The 20,718-nt window shown below is 34.7% G+C and overlaps 1 protein-coding gene and 1 non-coding gene across 2 annotated transcripts; both read left to right on the top strand.

Annotated features, from left to right (window-relative positions):
* The first annotated feature begins 1,154 nt into the window (after positions 1–1,154).
* On the top strand, positions 1,155–1,261 carry LOC142175047 (small nucleolar RNA R71). The gene has a single exon (XR_012704237.1). It is a non-coding gene; the product is annotated as a small nucleolar RNA R71 (small nucleolar RNA).
* A 5,477-nt stretch (positions 1,262–6,738) lies between these two features.
* On the top strand, positions 6,739–9,131 carry LOC107819484 (glycosyltransferase family 92 protein RCOM_0530710). Its single transcript, XM_016645584.2, has one exon. The coding sequence runs from the start codon at positions 6,970–6,972 to the stop codon at positions 8,812–8,814; it is 1,845 nt and encodes a 614-aa protein (XP_016501070.2). The 5' UTR covers positions 6,739–6,969; the 3' UTR covers positions 8,815–9,131.
* The last annotated feature ends 11,587 nt before the right edge of the window (positions 9,132–20,718 follow it).

Raw genomic sequence — 20,718 nt, 5'->3', positions numbered from 1 at the left:
CGAAGAACTTCTTGTATTGTTCCTCCTTTTGATACTTAGCCAGCCTATGAGGGAAAGGTGCAGGAGGTCTCTTCTTCCCAATCAACTAGGATTGATCCTTATCAGCTGCTACATCAACTACTAGTTCCTGGACTGTCTCAGCTTCTTTCTCGGTCGCATTCTGGATGCTATTTTCTTCCTGGGCAGGCTGGACTGGCACCTCCGTCAGTTTCATTGACTCATCCAGCTCAATGGGCACTGGTATAAGTGTCTCATCTTGTCTAGTTTCTCGAGCCCTCTCTTGCTCTACATCTATATCTCTGTCATTACGTAGACTTACCGCCATCAGTTGCTTTGGGCCTTGATCTTTTGGATTTATCTGGGTGTCTACAGGTAGTGTCCCATGAGGACGATTGTTCAGAGACATAGAAATTTGGCCCACCTGCACTTCAATATTCTTGATTGCTGCATCATGTGCATCCACTCTCTCATTAATCTTTGCATTAGACCCAATAACCTGCTGCATCATTGCCTCAAGTCTAGTAAACCCATCTTCCCGCCTTCCACCATGCTGCTGCTGAGGAGGGTGATACCACTGCTGTTGATTCTGATTATTATATGGCCTTGGGTAAGGTGCCATATTGTTAGGGGGTCTCATACCTCCCATGTTTCCATTGTTGAACTGTGGATGGACTGGCCTGTATTGCTGATTTTGCTGGCCCCAAATCTGACCACCCTGTCTCTGGCCTCCATAATTAGACACATAATTCATGTCTTCAGGGTAGTGGTGATGATCATGTTCTGCATTCCATTGGTTACCGATTGGCTGACTAATGCAAGATGCGCACAAGCCCCCATTGGTAGTATCTACGATATGTACCTGCTGCTTCTGCCCTGACTCTTCCACCTTTTTGGTAAGTATACTCATCTGTGTCAATAAGGTGGCCATATTTTCAGCCATAGAGTTGGATGGATCTAAGGGCACTGAGTGAATAACTGAAGTGATAGGTGCATTCCTGGTTGTCCATCCCGAATTTTGTGTCATCTTGTCAAGCAGACTCTGGCCTTCTCTCCATGTTTTGCTAAAAAATGCTCCACCAGCTGAAGCATCAACAATGTTCTTCACGCTATCTGACAATCCCATGTAAAACCGCTGCCCCAACATCAGATCTTGAATACCATGGTGCGGGCATATAACCAGCATCCCTTTAAAGCGCTCCCATGTTTCATGTAGTGTCTCCATTGGTCTCTGTTTAAAACTCAAAATTTCATCAATTTGTTGAGCAGTCTTATTGGGTGGGTGGAACTTGTTATGGAATTGCCTCACTAACTCATCCCAAATTGTTATAGAATTTATGGGAAGTGAGTTTAGCCAAGTCTGGGCAGCTTCCGTCACTGAGAATGGAAACAATAACAGCTTGATTGCTTCAGGAGTTACGTTGGGCTGCCTTTGGGTTTTGCAGATAGAGAGGAAGTTCTTCAAGTGTTGCTGAGGATCTTCGACTTGCGACCACGAAAATAGTCCCTTGTTCTGCAACATGTTATTCGTAATTTGGAATGACTCAGTCTGTATCTGCGGAACTACAATGGCTGTGGACAGATTTTCAGTTGTGGGTTGTGCCCAGTCATAGAGAGCAGCCTCTGGCACTATTGGTACTGCTGGGTTTTCCTCGTGATCCCCCATGACTGTTTCGAATTATGCAGTTGTTGGTTATTGTTTGTTTTTCCGATTGGCCTGATTCAAGGTCTTGAAAACTTTCTCGGGATCTGATAATGCTTCAAATACTTCACCAGATCTCAATGAGTTTCTAGGCATGCACCTGTGCAACCAAGTCAACAAACATTAAAATTTCAATGTAAAAATTGGGTATAGAGAAAAAATGACTACAATAAGAATTTTTGTACTTCTTTCAATTGTAATTGATAACACCGTTAATTCTCCGGCAACGACGCCAAAATTTGATCACGCCCAACTATGCCTTACAAAAAGACAATGCGGACGTTGCAAATATAACCTGAGTATTTATGCCCAGAGTCGAATCCACAGAGAATTAACCTATCAATTACTTTCGTTAGAATTACTAAATTCTTTAGAATCAACTTTCCCAAACGTTGTGAATAACAGTTGATGGTATATTTAATAACTAAGATTGAAAGTCAATAAACAGTGGTAAACTAAATATGCTTAAGTTGTGAACAATAATGAGAAGGTTCTAAGGTAGTGATTTCCCCTATTGATGGAATCCCTTCCGTTTATATTTCATATAGATTTACCAACACATCTCTATCAACCATGAACACTCTTTTTATCGTGAATCTCTCCCGAGTAATCACGATAATTTACTAGACGCACTCTCCCGAGATACGCTAGCTGGCTTTGTTTATTACAGTTTACTTTAGATTGCACCCAAGACTTCGTTATCCCTAGTCCCGCCTTAAAACCCGCAGTTATAGATCCCTCTTATACTTTGGGAGTGATGTTGTTCAACAATTACCTAAATATGCACTCTCTCCCGAGTTATGCATACTAAATAGGCACAACTAATTGAGGATCCTGTCAATTAACTACAACAAACACGTAGTTGAACAAATAGAGATTAAACTGGCAAACTATATTAACATAATCAAGAAGTTCATCCTTCAATAGGTTCCATCAAAACCCTAGACAAAGGATTTAGTTACTCATGACACTGGGTAAATAATCTATGAAAATATTCATGATCAAAATTGCAAGAAAAATAAAAAGAAGAAGAAAATATGATGTTTTGGGTGATCTCTCACACTTGTTTTTCTTGCCAAAGTACTTTCTAAAACATTGCCTGCCTCCCTTGAACGAGTTCTATTGTTTAATATAGGGTTTGGGGCTAAAAATCCCGTGTTTTGCACTTCAGTCCCTCAAATTTCCGCTTCCTACCGCGGTCCTACCGCAGTTACGCCAGGACCGCGGCCAACTATCTCTTAGAATCCGCAACAGCCTTCTGCCGTGGTCCGACCGCGGTTACGCCGGGACCGCGGCAGTGCATCTCCAGTTCTGGTTTTGCTGCCTTCGCGTGGTGCACTTAGCGGATATTGTAAGATTGGCCTCTTTTTCTCCGTAATTGATCCCAGAAGTACTCCATAGACTTTCTTTTATTGTATATAGCCTGCAAAGCATGAAAAACACTAATCAGAGCATTTTGTTATCACTTTTTACCATAAAAACTATACAAGAAGGTGGTTCTTTAGGGCCTAATTATAGTCAAATTCACCTATTATCAACCATACAATTCAACGACACGAACAATTAATTTATTTCTTTTCGGAAGTAAAAAAGAAAAGACGTAGAAATGAAAGAATTAATATGCATGGAGTTATGCCTTTAATTTAATTAATTAAGAGGATTCTTTTGGACTTTTGTAGAGGGTTGCGTCTGATGCCTTCTAATGCCAGCAAATACACCCAATATGAAATAATTCAATTCTAGTAGAAAAAAGGAGAAGAAATAATAGACATGTACAATAATTCTCAAAAAGAAAAGTAATAGTATTAATTATAGCTTCATTTTTTGGTAAACTTATTATAGCTTCATTATATATATAATAATAAAGTGATAAAGGCTACACCTGATAAACAGCTATTAGTCTTAAGAAGAAAATTGATATAGCTTTAAGCTTCTACAAAGTGCAGAAGGATATAATACATCTCTTAAATGATAATTAATCGTAGCTTAATAAGAAAAAAAATTCTAAAATAAGTGACAGTGTACGAAATTAAATTTAAACTGGATATTTTAGGAAAGACAAATAATTTGTTGTGAGAAGTACTACAAGTGTTATAGTGAGAACAAGAGTTAGATATTGAATATGTCACTAGTTTCCCATAACCTAAAGTTCAATCGTTTGTTCCATCATAGATTTTTTCTATATTACTTAAACGCCCAAATATTACCGTTATTCTTTACAAATTATGATAGGAAAAAGATTAAGAGTTGTATGTACTATTCGAAATTGTTCAATTTATTATTGGTCAAATTTTTGGTCAGTTTATTCTTTGACGTTAGCAAATCGTCTTGTATTTGTTCTTGCTATTAACTGAACTTCAACGCGAAATAGCCGGACATATATCCAGATTCTTCGATGACAAAGGTTCAAATTTACCTTTTGATTTTTCACTATAATTTAAAATTGCCCTCTTAGGGTTCAAAGGGAAAACAAAACTTTTACTATATTTTACTCAATTGGCAAATAATAATCCAAATAATTGTGAATAGACAAGATAAGGAAGAAGGTAGCTGGTCCAAATTGGCAACTTTAGCTTTTCTTGTTCATTTTCTCTCACGTTCTTTTGTTCTCCACCGGCTTAATATTATTTTAAAATGAAAAGAAAGGAATATAGTAGTAGTAAATAATATTCCAAATAAGTAAAATAAAAAATAATTTTAAAGTAACTGGGGCCTTGAACTTGGAAGCAACTGGTTGGTTTTGGGAAATAACAAGGCAGAAAATAGAGCCATTAATTATTCTCCAAGTGGAATGAGATCAGAGCTCCTTTATCATAGAAATTATATTATTGGCAATGTTTAAAGCTAATTAAAGATAAAGCTTTTAATAACAAATCAATGGAAAGTTCCCAGCAGCAGGTTGACTGCGCGTGCCTTCAAATTCTTGGTCTATTTCACTTCACCGCATCTTTTTTAAATAGCAAATCCGTTCCAAAAGGTTTGGTTTCCGGAATTGGCCCGATTAATTTGAATTTGCATCGCTTGAAATTTAATTAAAGATAAGCGCTCATGAACCGGATTTTTTTTATTCTCAATGCCCGAAATAGCAATAGTCAGAAGATTCTCTCTCCTTCGAAAAGAGGGTAAAAAGGAAAAAAACGAGGTGTTCGATGTTGAGAATCATATACTTTTCGTAATAATAGAATTATAAATTACATACTTAAATAATCAAATAAGAAAATAATAATATTATAAAATATAATACCATACTTTTGATAAAAATAGGGCAAATATATTTAAAAATTTATGGTTAGTCACTTAGTCTGTTTTAATTTATTTGACACACTTTCTTTATTAGTTAGAAAGAATGACACATTTCTATATTTAAAAATAATTTAACTTCAAACTTTCTACTTTATCTATTTTACCATCAACAAGAAATTTTTATAATCACATATATGTTACGGTCCCATAAAACTTTTATCATTTATGCTTTAAAGACCAAAAAGTTCCAAAAAAGTTTTAACCTATCAAAGTATATCATATGAGTTGAAATAGAGTGAATAAAAAAGTTTTTCTCCATAAATATAGTACTACATAACAATGAAAGACAGAATGTTATTCATGAATGAATGATGTATTTGTTTAGATAAAATCAAGTGTGTAAATAAATTACTTCAAGCCCTGTTACTGCTTTAAGAGATTGTAACTGAAAAAAACTGAAATTAGAGATTTGTATGTTAGATAATATGCTTGAAATAGGTATTTCTAAATTTGAAAGTGCACCAAATTGGCTTTAAAATTAGAGTTATCCGGTATGCTACTAGCTTTCATGATTTAATTGTTTACTAGACATACTAACTGATTGTCAACCAACCAAGTAATCTATATAACAATTAATTAATTATTAGAGACTTCTTCTAATTTAGAGTAATAGAACATCTATTTTCAATAAATGAAGGATCAACAACAACAACAACATCCCAGTATAATCCCACTAATAGAGTTTGGGGAGGGTAATATGTACGCAGACCTTACCCCTACCCCGAGGGACAGAGAAACTATTTTTTAGGAGACCCTCGGCTCAATAAATGAAGGATCATGCAACTGAAATTAACTTCATAGGGATTAAAATGAAGGTTTCAAATTGGAAAAATGATACTGTATAACCGCTGTAAAAATAATACCCAAAAGCTCATGTATGTATGTATGTATGTATGTATGTATATATATATATATATATATATATATATATATATATATATATATATATATATATATATATATATATATACACACACACACTTCGGCTACCAAATATAAATAGTTTCTGGCGCGGGCTAAAAGTGATAATAACTCTTTCAAATTCTCCATTACAAACTTATTTTTAGCTTTATGACCCTATCTTTTTTTTACACATAAGAGATTTATCTTTTATACATTTTTTTAGTTTCAACGTTGTAAAAAAACATGAAGGCGTATTTCCTTCTTTCCTTTCCTTCTCTCCGACCCCCCAGTTCACACCCTCACCACCCCATCCCCTAGACCTCCAACCTCACCCCGACCACCGCCTAATCACACTCGCGACCATCTCCAAAACCCCCTCCCTTGAAAACCTCTCCTTCCTCAGCCAACCCCTCGTTCCCGACGCACCGCCTACTCCTCTCTAGACCCCTTACCTTGGCCCCGTCCCAACCCCTATCGCCCCGTTCCCTTCCCCGTTTCACCATTTCGTCTCCCATAATATTTGTTTAAAATATTTATTTTTAAAAAAAATATTATTTGCTAACTAATCAAACAGTAGAAAATAAGTAAGAAAACGACTTATTTTCTAGGAAAATACTTTTCGTGAAAAACATTTACCTTTATACCAAACACACCCTAAGTGAAAATAATGTTTTCTTCACACACACGCGCTATGCGAAGCGTGGGCCAAAATAATCCAAATAAACAGCTTAAAGCAGTCCTCTTTACTCCTTTTCTCTTTTAGTAAGTAGTATCTTTAACAACAGTAACTAACAAAATTAGGAGTATAAAACTAGAAACACCTCTTACTATTTATTCTGCTAAACGCGTAATCTCAATTGTCTCTTTCTCCGTCCGACAATTACCAGATTATTACAGAAAAACCTTCAAACACCCACTGTCGGTACACACACAAATGAGAAACAACCAAGAACAATAAACCCCTTCAATCTCCCTTACTAGATCTACACAAAAAACCATTCTTTGTGCAGATCCAAAAATCTTTCTTTTTCGCTTACACAAAAAAAAAAAAACAAGAAAAAAAAATGGATTCTTCAGAGCAACGTCGTAAGAGAAAAAGGATTTTCAGACCATCTTCACCAACAGCTTTTCTTCCTTATTCTCTTAAATATTTCTTCTCTGTAAGGTCTTTAGTTTTATGCTTTAGTTTCTTGATTTTTCTTTTTCTTCTTTCTTATCAGATTCCTTTTGGTTCTTCTGTTTTTAGACCTGTTTTAGTTGTTTCAAGCTTATCTTTATTGTCTTCTTCTTCTGACTTATCTTCTAGTTCTGCTTCATTTCAAGATTTTGGTAGTTTCTTATTGCCTTTACAAATTGAGGGTCGAGTTTTGTTTCCTGATCATGTTTTACTGTTGATAAAAAAGAGTTCTTTACTTGGTAAAAGTACAGAATTGGAGTGTGTTTATGCTAGAAATAGAAGTGTAGAAGGTGATATTTTTGTAAAGGAGAAAGCTTTTTCTGTGGATGAATATGGTGATGAAAATGGGATGCTTGTTAGATGTCCACTTCCTCCAGCTAATTATTCAGCTGTAGTGAATTTGAGGAAGTTTAGGGGAAATGGTGTTGTGAATATGGAAGCTGAAAATGGGATTTGGAAAAGTAATCAGACAGTTAATTCTTGGGAAAATGTTGCTTATGCTGCTACTTTGGATGGTAATACAGCAGTGGTGTTTGTGAAGGGATTGAATTTGAGGCCTCAAAGAGAATCCGATCCGAGTCAATTTAGTTGCCATTTCGGGTTGGGAAGTTTGGAAAAAGATGGAAGGTTTGCACTTAGGACAAATGCTATTAGTGCTGCTCAAGAGGTTGTTAGGTGTTCATTGCCATTGAGTATTAGGAAGAGCCCCGAGAAGGCTCGTGGTATACGAATAACGATTGGTATGTTGCCTCATATTCATGCTAAAGCTCATGAACATGTGCTTTGGCCCTCAGTAGCCAAGATATCTGACCTGAAATCTGAGGAAATTAGAAAGAATATCGGAAATGTAAAGTATGATCTTTGTGTGTGTACAATGGTGTGGAACCAAGCCTCAGCGCTTCGTGAATGGATCACTTATCATTCTTGGCTTGGAGTTGAAAGGTGGTTTATTTATGACAATAACAGTGATGACACAATCAAAGATGTGATTGAAGATCTTGAGACAGAGAATTACAATGTCACACGACACGTTTGGCCATGGATCAAGACTCAAGAAGCAGGTTTTTCGCATTGTGCTCTTAGAGCAAAGCAAGAATGCAATTGGGTATCGTTTATGGATGTGGATGAATATTTCTACTTTCCATATTCTACACCGGGACATCAAAGTTTTAGAACCACAGGTTACGCAGGAAAGGACTCACTTCGATCCCTAGTGGCAAATTTATCGTCATCATCGCCAACAATTGCCGAGATCAGAACAACTTGCCATAGCTTTGGACCATCTGGTTTGAATTCAGCACCGTCACAAGGTATCACTGTTGGATATACATGTCGACTTAAGAGCCCCGAGAGACACAAATCGATCATACGCCCCGATGCTTTGGACACCACTCTCCTCAATGTGGTGCATCATTTCTACTTGAGGAAAGGATTTAGGTACTTGAATTTGCCACAAAGCACTGCAGTGATAAACCATTATAAGTACCAAGTGTGGGAAGTTTTCAGGGCGAAATTTTTCAGGCGAGTGGCTACGTATGTTGCTGATTGGCAGAAGAATCAAAATGAAGGATCAAGGGATAGAGCACCTGGTTTAGGGACAGAGGCTATAGAGCCACCAAATTGGCCATTACAATTCTGTGAAGTTTGGGACACCGGCCTTCGGGACTTTGTTTTATCAAACTTTGCTGATTTAATAACAGGTTTGTTGCCTTGGGAGAAGTCTTCATTCTAATCACTGAATTCCATTGTTTTCCCTTGGCTTATCGAAGTAACGCATATCCATTCCTCCTTTGATGACTGCCAGTAGAGAAAGCTAGGGAGCTCGAGGGGCAGATGCCCTATATGTAGAGAAGATGATCACCAAAAAATTCAATTCTTTCTTCATTCCATGGCGATTCTGTCTGATTTCCTATAGCTTTTGTAGACGGGAGATATTAAACAATAGATTAGAATAGGAAATTTTTCTTTCCTTTGTTGAATATATCTGTAATTTTTCTACAGTGCAACATTGATATTTTCATTAAATCAATTCTTTTATCATTATTCAAAGCATTGAACATTTCCTTTTTCTACCGTCCAGAGATATGCGCTGCTTCTGTGCGCGCGCGCACACACACACAAGAATATCATGTTTTTGACTGAGTTATAACAAAAAGAAAAGATGCCTTATGAGATAAGGCAACCATCAACATAATTGCAGTCATGCCTTCTCCCGGTGATACTAATCTGCCTCAATCTTTCTCACTAGAAAATTGAGAAAGATGATATTTCCCGCATCAACTCAAAGAGCCGTTAATCACAAAAAATGGGAAATCTTGGTGCCACCAGACGAATGGGAGCCTTGACGTAACTGGTAAAGTTGCTGCCATGTGACTAGGAGATCACAGATTCGAGCCGTGGAAACAACCTCTTATAGAAATGCAGAATTAGGCTGCATAATATATACTCTTGTGATCCGACCCTTTTCTGGACCCCAAATATAGCGGGAGCTTAGTGCACTAGTGTACCAGGCTGCCCTTTTTGGTGTCCCCGGAAGATATGAGACCAAGAGATTCTTTATCTCCAAGAGGTGCACTCAGAGGTGGATCCGGGATTTAAATTCTATGGGTTCAATTTTAAGGTTTTTAGTATTGAACCATTATATTTTTAAAGTTATGGGTTCAAATCTACTCTTTTTGTAATTTTATTGAATTTTTACATATAAAATTTTACTATGCGTCTAAAGTTATGGGTTCAATTGAACTCGTAGATACAACACTGCATCCGCCCCTAGTTGCACTTGTATTGCTGCCTAATGAAGTATTATGATTGCAGGAAAATAAATAAATAATAAACAAACAAACAATAATGAACATCAGTTTCTGTCTGGGATTTCGTATTTCATGATTCATTTGTGGATATCATATGTACTAAAAATCAAGTACTTAAGTCATCTGCACTATATAATAAAAACGATGTGAATATGCATAATAATAGCGTGAAAAATGTGCTGGGCTTTGTTATTGGGCTGGACTGAGAGCTTGGGCTTTCTGTAATGGAGCGAATTAAAGGTAAAATCCCTGTAAAACTAATTGCATTTGCTAGCCAAAAAGTATATATATATAATGTCTATAATACACATATATACAAAAGAAATATTTTATTGATTATTATTTTTTGAGAACAAATTAATTCAACCTAGAGAAATTAACTTAAATAGCCATCAGTTAAACAAATAGCTTGTAAATTACCTTTGGCCGAGCGGCCAAATGTGTAACTTCCCCTTAATTCTATTGCAACCTAAAGATCATCTGTAGTCTGTCTAGATATACTGCAACCACATTGGGCTTGCTTACGTATATATGATATTATCTGTCTTTGAGCTGAGGATCTATCGAAAATAGCCTCTCTACCTTAACTGCATAGTGCGTACACACTATCCTCTCTAGATTCAACTGAGTTTATTATTATAGCTGTTATTGTTGTTTAAGTATATGTGATAAGTAATGTACTCATCAAAAGCTAATTAGATTGCCCAAAATCATATAAACAATTAATTTTATCAATATCTTGGTATTTCAGCACCTCCTCGTATGGCTAGCTGAAATAATATTACATGGGGCATAACATTGGATAAATAAAAATTGGGATGACCTGGCTCATTGAATCTAATTCAACACAAAAAATTAGCTCAAGAGCTGAATATTATCTAAGACCATATAACGAGACTAATTTTCTCTCCCATATTCATTGTGGGTAGGGGTGTACATAGGTCGGGGTAAAAATTGCACGGGGCGTTCTATTTGGTCGCTCCCATTTAACCTATACCAATTTTTTAATTTTTTTTTTAACTTGTACCCATTTTTTAAACAATTTCAGCTCCCTTTCTCCTCCTTCGTTTTCTTCTTTCTTTCTTGTACAGCGATGATTTTAACATTGCTCTCTTTGATTAATGAAGCTAAAGCAAATATACTAAGGACTTCCACTTGTATTATTATAACATTTAAAATCCCAAATCAAGAGACAATAAAAGTTCTTTGAAATTTCACTATCTCCCAATTGGGTTGCTTTTGAATGATTCTTCTTCTCTCCATTTGGAGTATTTCTTTTCTGTCAATTTTAAATTTCTATAGCTGATTTTATTTGATTACAGGCTGGATTAGCCAGTGTTAGGACTTTCAAAAACCATAGCAGAGCTTTGAAATATCACTGGTAATCTTCTAGTAATGGGCAGTTCTTAATTTAATAAGTATTTCCTCTAATTGGAAAATGACTCGATTCAAGCAACATGTGAATATTATCATTGTCAATCTTTATTTATCAAAATTATCACGAAAACGACATCAATGTGCCCCATCAGCTACTCTCTTATATTAATACTTATTAAATTAATGAATCCAAGGTTGAGAAGAGCAAGGCTGCAGAGACTAATAAGTCGAAGAGGCCTGCAACATGCTAAAGTTAATCCAATATAAAACAAAAACTTCAGCTCTAGAGCTGAAGTTCACGAGTTACAAAACAAAAACTTCAGCTCTAGAGCTTACGTTCTTCAGTTACAAAACAAAAACACAAAAACAAAAACTTCAGCTCTTCATGAGTTACAAAACAAAAACTTCAGCTCTAGAGCTGAAGTTCGCCAGTTACAAAACAAAAACTTCAGCTCTAGAGTTGAACTTCAGGCCCGGCTACTAGAATACTGAAGTTTTGCGTGATTGCCTTTGCTACTTCATCCCCGTATGCTGAAGTTATGCGAAAAAGCGGGTACGTTTGCAATTCTTTTTACAAAGCGGGCACAAGTTAAATTGTGACACAAAAAGCGGGTATAGATGCAAATGCCCCTAGGTCGGGTTGGTTCGGATTTTACAATTACCAAACCAAACCAATTGTATCGGGTTATTAAATCTAAAGACCAAACTAAACCAATAAAACTCGGGTTTTTCACTCTCAGTTTTTCTCAGGCTTTCGGGTCATTCGGGTTTTTTCGGGTTTTTTTTCCTGGTAAAATCTTCGTAGAACAAAACATATAAATTATGCTCAAAATATTTCTTTAATCCTAGTAAGATACAACTATATAAAGTATTTTTCAAGAAAATAATACGAACTATGAGATGTGTCATGACATTATCCTAAAATATTCTACAATAAAGACAACAAAATTATGTAATATGAATATTGCTAATTAAAAAGCCATAATAAAAATAAACATAATCTAAAAGTACTAAGTGATGCTAAAATAAGTAGACTAATAAGGGAGTATTAATTACATGACTAAACGTTAGAGAAAAAATAAAAATAAGTTATGCATTTTTATTTAAATTATTGCAAAACAAAAAATAGATATTCAATACATTCCCGTTCGTAGTATTGAATTGAATTTCTTTTGTTAGCATTAATATTGATTTGATTTTGGTTTGGGCTTTTGTTAGCATTATTTAATTTACTAATATTAATGACTATAAAACTTATTGGAACATTCAAAAGTTCTAAGTCCAATCTTGAAATAATACCTTAAAAGATAAAATTATGAATTTTTTTTTAAGAAATATTTATAAATTACATCACAATAAGTATATTTATATATATTAAATATATCTAAAATTTCTATATATGTAATGTCGGGTTAGTTTGGTTTCGGTTTGACTTTCTTTAGTTAAAACAAAACCAAACCAATTATGGTCGGGTTTTTTTTCCAATACCAAACCAAATCAAACCAAACCAATTATGTTTTATGCATGACTTTAAAAATCTTGAAACAATCAAGTAACTTATAAGCTAAATTACATATAAATATAAATCTGTAACTTGATAAAAATTTAACAAATATGCTACAAAATAGGTCAAAATATGCTGATAATATTAAATCTTAACACTTTTAGTAAATATGGTGATGATTTAATGACATAGTCATCAACTAATAATAAGCTGTTGTTGGCTTCTTGATGAGGGAATTAGGAGGGGGAGGCAATACAAGGAGTGGCAAGCCAGCAGTTGCTAAGGACTCATGATTTTTTCTCTCATGAAATTTCTTAATATAAGTTGAAGCCTTTCGGTTAGTAACTGCAGCACTCAAATCGTCTCGATTTCTCTTGTGAAACTTGTTGATATAATCAGAAAAATTCTCATCTTGATCCTGCTCAGTATTTTCATGAACTAAACGCGACGATTTTTCACCTTGATCACGTTCCTTGACGTAAAATCTTGATTTAGTTGTTGGCACTTGTGACTTCTTGTTGTTCCCCTTTTGTAGTTGAAAGGAAGAGACTTTAGAAACATTGATTGATGAATTATGAGAAGATTTGTGATGTTTATTGGTTGTTCCTCCCAAGTTGATGGCAGCAAGAGAGAAAGATGATAGTGTGATGATATTCACCACTATTTCCATGGATTTTTCACATAGAGATTTCTTTTCTTGTATCCTGCTCTTTTGAGTCATGATTGAGCAATAAAATTTGCTCAATAATAAAATAGAAGGAATTAGTTGTGTGTTTTCTCAAGAATGGCTGGGCTTCCTTCATTTAAAAGGAGCAAACTTAAATTTATTCTGTGGGGTTGATGCGTGGAAATTTGATTGCAACACCAACAATTAAGGGAGGGCCAAGCCATGTTTTGGGTTAGTTCCGAAATGAAAGGAACCTTGGAGCAACGGTAAAATTGTCGCAGACGTTAATGCTTGCATTAGGGTAGACTATCTACATCACATCCCTTGGGCTGCTGGGGCAATGGTAAAGTTGTTTCTGTATGACCTACATATCACGAGTTCGAGCTATGAAAGCAACCACTAATGCTTGCATTAGGGTAGACTGTTTACATCACGTCCCTATGGATGCGACCCTTCCTCCAACCCTACGTAAATACATGATGCTTTGTGTAACTAGCTACAGTTTTTTCTCAATCGTAATTGGGATGTGGAAATTTGATTGCAACACCAATAACCAAGGCATACCTTTTGTTGATTAGCTCCAAAATGAGAAAATAGGTCATGTGCCTTTTTGTGATAGAAGAAAGATTGTCAAAAACAAAATAGGAAAGTAGCTTTGCCTTTTTGTGATAGAAGCAAGATTGTCAAAAAGAAGAGGATACCCGAGACCATGTGTATAGCTTTCATCGAATCTATAGCGTTTCCTAGATTTTTCTAAGCATGGTTTTATTATTAAGCATTCTGAGGCTTAATAAGTAACGTTGTTAGATTAGAGAATTTTCGGGAAAAAACTACTCCATACGCTTCATTTTTTACTAGCTAAACATTTAAAAAAACGCTGCTCGACTTTATAGAGTATTTATGTCAGGGATATAGTAGATATGCCCTAGATCCAATCTCATATTTGATGATTTGAACATATTTTTGTGAACTTTATTCGATATAAAAATATGTGGCATTCTTTTATCATAATTATTATTAATTGTTTGATTAATTTGATAAGGTCCTTAATTAAATATTGAGGCTTGTCATCGTGATAGAGATCATGATAATGAGAGCAAAGTCTCTTACAATTTAATCTAAATTTGTTCTTGATCGTAGGATTATTAATTTGGACATTAGTAATCCGGTTAGATCAATATTTATGTGATCGTCTTTATGGGATAAAGATTAGTTGATCTCATTAACTAAATCACATAGATAGATGATGCATATAGAGATATGATCATTGAACCGACTCATTGGATAATTCCTAATGGTTAGAATTACCATAAACTGTCAATAGGATATTCTCTTGAAGAATGTGATGTAAGAATTTCCTTTGACATGAGATCGTTAGAGTAATTGACAAGTTATTTATTGTGCTTTGATACCAGACACCTATGGCCCTAGAGCGATAGTTGAAAGGATATTGGGTACGATTAAATACTTGTAGAATTAGTGATTGATCAAGATGAAATCTGTCAACTCTTGGTAATGAGTTTAAGCTCCATGTTGTCATGAATTATAAACGACCAAATTAAGACCTTAGTCAGGGCAATTGAATGAAAGAAGAAAAGAGTTTCTTAGGTCATCCAATGGTCGATTATATTTGACATGAACACATAGTTGGTCGCCTATTAGGATTTGACAGTTGAACCATATCCTAGGGTGATCCAGAGCTATAAGGACAGAAGAAATTACTACATTATTCTTCTACTGGTTCTTGAGAGTAAATTGTATACTTCATGTTATCCGGTCGTTAAGGAGTGTTGCTAGACGTCACCCTTGATTAGTATATTGATGTGGTCAATTTACTACCGGTTTAGTATTGAACTTATGGGGTCGCACACTAACGAGTGTTCTGATCTTTGCTAAAGGATTAGTTACTTTATTATTTGTTAATCAAATTAAGGAATTTAATTAGTCAAATAGATTCAGTTATTAGTCAAAATAAAATATTATTATATTCTTTGCTAGCACAGAGGATATAATTAATATTGTGAACAAATTGAAGTTTTCTATTTGGAATAGAAAAATTAAATTATTTCTCTTAGTTGAAATATATATGTGATATATATAATATAAGTTATTATTGATTTATATAAATGTTATATATAATATTAATTTATTCTCCAATTTGGAATTGGAATTGTAAAGACGTGAAAGTCCAATTGGACTAAGTAGCGTTCGGCACTTCAATCCCTTTGAGAATGGATTTGAATCTTTATAGAAAATTCCATCAAGTTTATTTTTGGAATAAATTTTTACCCTAATTAAATCATTACCTCAACCAAACAGGAAAATGGTTTATAGGTGATGTTATATAAAGGGTGATGGAAGAAAATTTGCCACATTAATTCTTGAGAAGAAAAATCACTTTGTGAAAGTGAGAGTGCAACACAAGCCAAGAGAGAAAATACAATTACAAGAAAAGTGTTTCTTGTTCTTCTTATAACATTGAGTTGAGATTTTTGAGAAAAAATTCAACACAATAATTCGTTCAATTTTGGTTCACGGGTTTCATTGATCAAAGAGTTGATAGCAAGGATCGGTCTCGGTGTGGATACGCAGAGTCTTCGCACTATCGAAGAATTTGAAACGAGACTTTCTTCACCAGGTACGTCTTAGATCTGATCTTTGACACGTAAATAAATTTTAACCACGAAAAGATCTTTCTAGGATTGTTATTGTCTTTCGCTGTGTGTTATGAACACCTATACGCAATCCTTCAGTGGTATCAGAGCCGTGGTTTATTGTGTCTAAATTTATTTAAGAAATATTTTAATATTATATTTGAGGAGTTCAAATCATAATACATGTGTATTGTGCAATAGTCAAATCATTTGAATGTTGATATTATTTTATTGGGGATAAAATATGTATTCATATAACTATTGAGATAGTTCAAAACTTGAATTTGAAATTTTGTATTAGATACGACGGGACTCTATAATAGGTTACATGATTCTATTGTTATTTTTAATTGTTATTAGTTCATGAGATATTAATTAATAATGATATTCTGGCATGAATTACTTTTTTGTGATATATGTGATATATAGATTAAACATGTTAGAAGAATGTTGAATTTCGTTTTTATGTCACATGCTTGTTCGTTACATAATTTTGAATTATTTGATACATGTCATGTAAATTAATTTAGGACTAAGCATGTAGACAACTTGAACTAAATTCACATGCTATATAAGATTTGATCTTCATGTTATTAAAAATTATTTTAGTAACAATTCCCTCTTACTAAAATTTGAGTTCTTAAATAATAAAATATAAGATATTTTATTATAGAGCTATCCATCAAGGTAAATAATTTTACTTATTTCTTATTTATAAGGAGCGGCCTGACTACCAGGAGACTTATAGTTCGAGAATATGTTAAAATTATTTATTTTTTAGATGTATGGATTGAAAGAATTATTCAATTTTACACTAGACGCCTGGACCACCCGGGGGAGTATAAAATTTAATAAGTTCTTTGTTATCGTGATGGTTGAACTCAACTATGTCAATAGGATCGACCTGACTACCAGGGGACTATTTGACATAGAGCTATTTAAAGAAATTGTATGGGGATACAATTGGTAAGAGTATCTACCTTTAAAATATATGTGAGAAACGACTTGACTTCCAAGGGGCTCATACATATTGTTAAATAATTCCTTTACTCCACTAACAAAAATAAAAATTTCGTAAACTATAATGAGGGTAAATAGTTTAAAATAATTAGTGAAAATATCATTTAGATAAAAGTCCATGTCTTTATGATATATGCAAATATGTTCTTATACCATTGCCTTTTCTTTTCTATATTCTAGATTTCTCAATATGTTTGTTATATCACTGCGTGAAATACTTGAGACCAACAAGTTGGTAGGACCAAACTTTGATGACTGGTATAGAAATTTGAGAATTGTTCTCATGCATGAAAAACTCATTGATGTGATCGATAAGCCTGCAAAGATAATCCCACCAGAGAATGATGTTCAATGCACCAAGGTTTATCAGAAACACTTGGAAGAATGTCTTGCTATTAAACACATGATTCTCGCTTCTATGAGTTCTGAACTCCAGAGGGAACATCAAAATATAGATCCAACTGCAATAATTGAATATCTTAAGAAGATGGTTGATACATAGTTGGGCATTGAAAACTCCCCAGTTGGACCCCTTGTCAATCATATGATTGTTCTTACCGAAGAACATGAGAAGTTGGGGTACAAGCTTGGTAAAGAGCTTTCTGAAGATTTGATCTTGCAGTCAATATATGATGCTGAATGTTTTCACTGTAAGAAGAAACGACATTGGAAGAGAAACTGCAAGAAGTATCTTGCAACTCTAAAGGACAAGAAACAAGGTGAGACATTAATAAAAAATGTTTTCAAGGTTTCTTTAGCTACTACTAATTCTTCACTGTGGGTATTAGATACTAGCAGTAGTTATAACATCTGTAATATGTTGCAAGGGTTCAAGATAAGTAGGAGGCTAAAGAAAGGAGAAGTTAATCTACAAGTTGGAAATGGTGCAAGAGTTGCGGTCGTAGTTGTAAGATCAATTTCTTTAATAATGTCTACGGGCTAAGTACTTATGTTGGATGATTGTTATTACATTCCTAAATTTGTTACGAACATAATTTCAGCTTCTATGTTAGACAAACATGGTTTTTGCATTATTATAGGCAATGGTATTTTCTCTATTAATTAAGGTGATAATTTATATGTGAATGGCTATCTCCAACATGATGTTTATATCTTCCCTAATACGAATGCTAATTCGATTATGCATATTTCAAGTCTTAAGAGGAAAAGAGATGATCATGTAAATCAAACATACCTTTGGCATTATAGGCTTGGTCATATTGGAGAGAAAAGAATTAACAAGTTGTACAAGGAAGGATACCTTGACAAGTATGATTTTGAATCATATCCAACTTGTGAATCTTGTCTCAAAGGAAAAATGACCAAATCTCCATTTATTGGAAGTGGAGAAAGAGCTTCTGAATTACTGTGACTAATTCATACAAATGTTTGGGGGCCCATGAAAATTCAAGCTAGAGGTGGATATTCTTACTTCATCACCTTCACTGATGATATGTCAAGATATGGATTTGTATATCTTATGAAACACAAATCTGAATCTTTTGAAATGTTCAAAAAGTTCCGTAGTGAAGTTGAGAAGCAGACTGGTAAAAGTATCAAAGTACTAAGGTCTGATAGATGTGGAGAATATCTTAGTGAAGATTTTACCAAATATCTCAAAGAGAATGAGATTCTCTCACAGTGGACACCTCCGAGAACATCACAACACAATGGTGTATCTGAAAGGAGAAATCGAACCTTATTAGATATGGTGAGATCTATGATGGGGTTCACTGATCTTCCAATGAATTTATGGGGATATGCTTTGGAAGCAGCAACATACTTACTTAATAAAGTTCCCACTAAGTCAGTCTCTACAACACCATATGAGATATAGAAAGGATGTAAGCCTAACCTTAAACATATTAAAGTTTGGGGTTGTCCATCTTATGTTAAGAGACTACAGTCTGATAAACTTGACTCAAGATCTGATAAGTGTAGGTTCATTGGGTATCCCAAGGAAACAATGGGATATTATTTCTATCACCCTTTTGACCATAAAGTGTTTGTGGCCAGAGGAGCAACCTTTTTGGAAAGAGAATTTCTTTTAGAAGGAAATTATAATGGAGAAATAGAACTTGATGAAGATCAAGAAACTAATGAATCAACACAATATAAAGATCATGAGACCCAAGTTGACGAACCTTTATTGGATGTTTTGAAGTTTCCATATTTAACGATTGAAGTTCAAGAACTAAATGAAGTTCAAGAATAGGTTAGTGAACCAGTTCCAAACCAAATTGAACAACAACCAAATCCAGCACAACGTGAACAGGTTGTACAAGTACCTCTTAGAAGGTCTACACGAGGACATCATGTACCAACTAGATTAAATTTAATAGTACAAGATGATGTATCAAATGAGGTTGATCATAATGATGATGACTCTAAGACCTATGAAGAGGCTATACAAAGTTCTGATTATGAGAAGTGGCAAAAGGCCATGGAATCCGAAATGGAATCCATGAAGGAAAATAAAGTATGGACTTTAGTTGAACCTTCAAAGGATATAAAACCTATTGGTTGTAAATGGGTTTTTAAGAAAAAGATTGGAGCAGACGAAAAGGTGGAGACCTACAAATCCCGTCTTGTTGCCAAGGGATATCGTCAGAAAGAAGGAGTCGACTATGACGAGACTTTCTCTCCCGTGGCAATGCTCAAATCTATTCGGATTTTGCTTGCTATAGCAACATACTATGATTATGAAATATGGAAAATGGATGTGAAAACAACTTTCCTTAATGGTGAGCTAGAAGAGGATGTGTACATGACACAACCTGAAGGTTTCACATCTTCGTTTGATCATAATAAAATTTGCAAGCTACAAAGATCCATTTATGGACTAAAGCAAGCTTCTCGAAGATGGAATATTTGCTTTAACAAGACAATTGAAAAGTTCAATTTTGTTAGATGAGAAGAAGAACCTTGTATGTACAAAAAGGTTAGTGGGAGCACAATTATATTTTTATTGTTGTATGTTGATGATATATTGCTCATAGGGAATGACATACCGACATTGCAAAGTACCAAGATTTGGCTATCTAAATAGTCTCCATGAATGACTTGGGAGAAGCAGCTTATATATTAGGAATAAAGATCTATAAAGATAGATCTAGGAAGCTGCTTGGACTTTCTCAGTCTTTGTACATCGATACCATCTTAAAGAGGTATAATATGGATAATTCCAAAAGAAGCTATCTACCAATAGGCACTGGAATTACTCTCAGCAGGGAGGATTGTCCTAAAACACCTGAAGAGAGAGAACGCATGAGTAGGATCCCATACGCTAGTGTAGTGGGAGCTATCATGTATACCATGACATGTACACGTCCTGATGTGGCTTATGCACTTGGAGTGACTAGCCGCTATCAGACAAATCCTGGTGAGGAACATTGGAAGGTGGTGAAGACCATTCTTAAGCACTTAAGAAGGACTAAGATCAATTCCTCATCTATGGAGATTCTGAGTTGAAACTTGAAGGTTACACTGATGTAAGTTTCTCTTCAGATAGAGATGATAGCAAATCTATTTCTGGTTATGTATTTACCTTAAATGGTGGTGCAGTGAGTTGGAAAAGTTCCAAACAAGCTACAGTAGCTGATTC

The sequence above is a fragment of the Nicotiana tabacum genome, chromosome 20, assembly GCF_000715075.1.
Source record: "Nicotiana tabacum cultivar K326 chromosome 20, ASM71507v2, whole genome shotgun sequence".
In the NCBI taxonomy this organism is placed as follows: domain Eukaryota; kingdom Viridiplantae; phylum Streptophyta; class Magnoliopsida; order Solanales; family Solanaceae; genus Nicotiana; species Nicotiana tabacum.
This window is presented reverse-complemented; position numbering and strand designations above follow the sequence as displayed.

Coding starts and splice junctions, on each gene's coding strand:
- LOC107819484 (XM_016645584.2), top strand. CDS start 6,970: ATGGATTCTTCAGAGCAACGTCGTAAGAGAAAAAGGATTTTCAGACCA.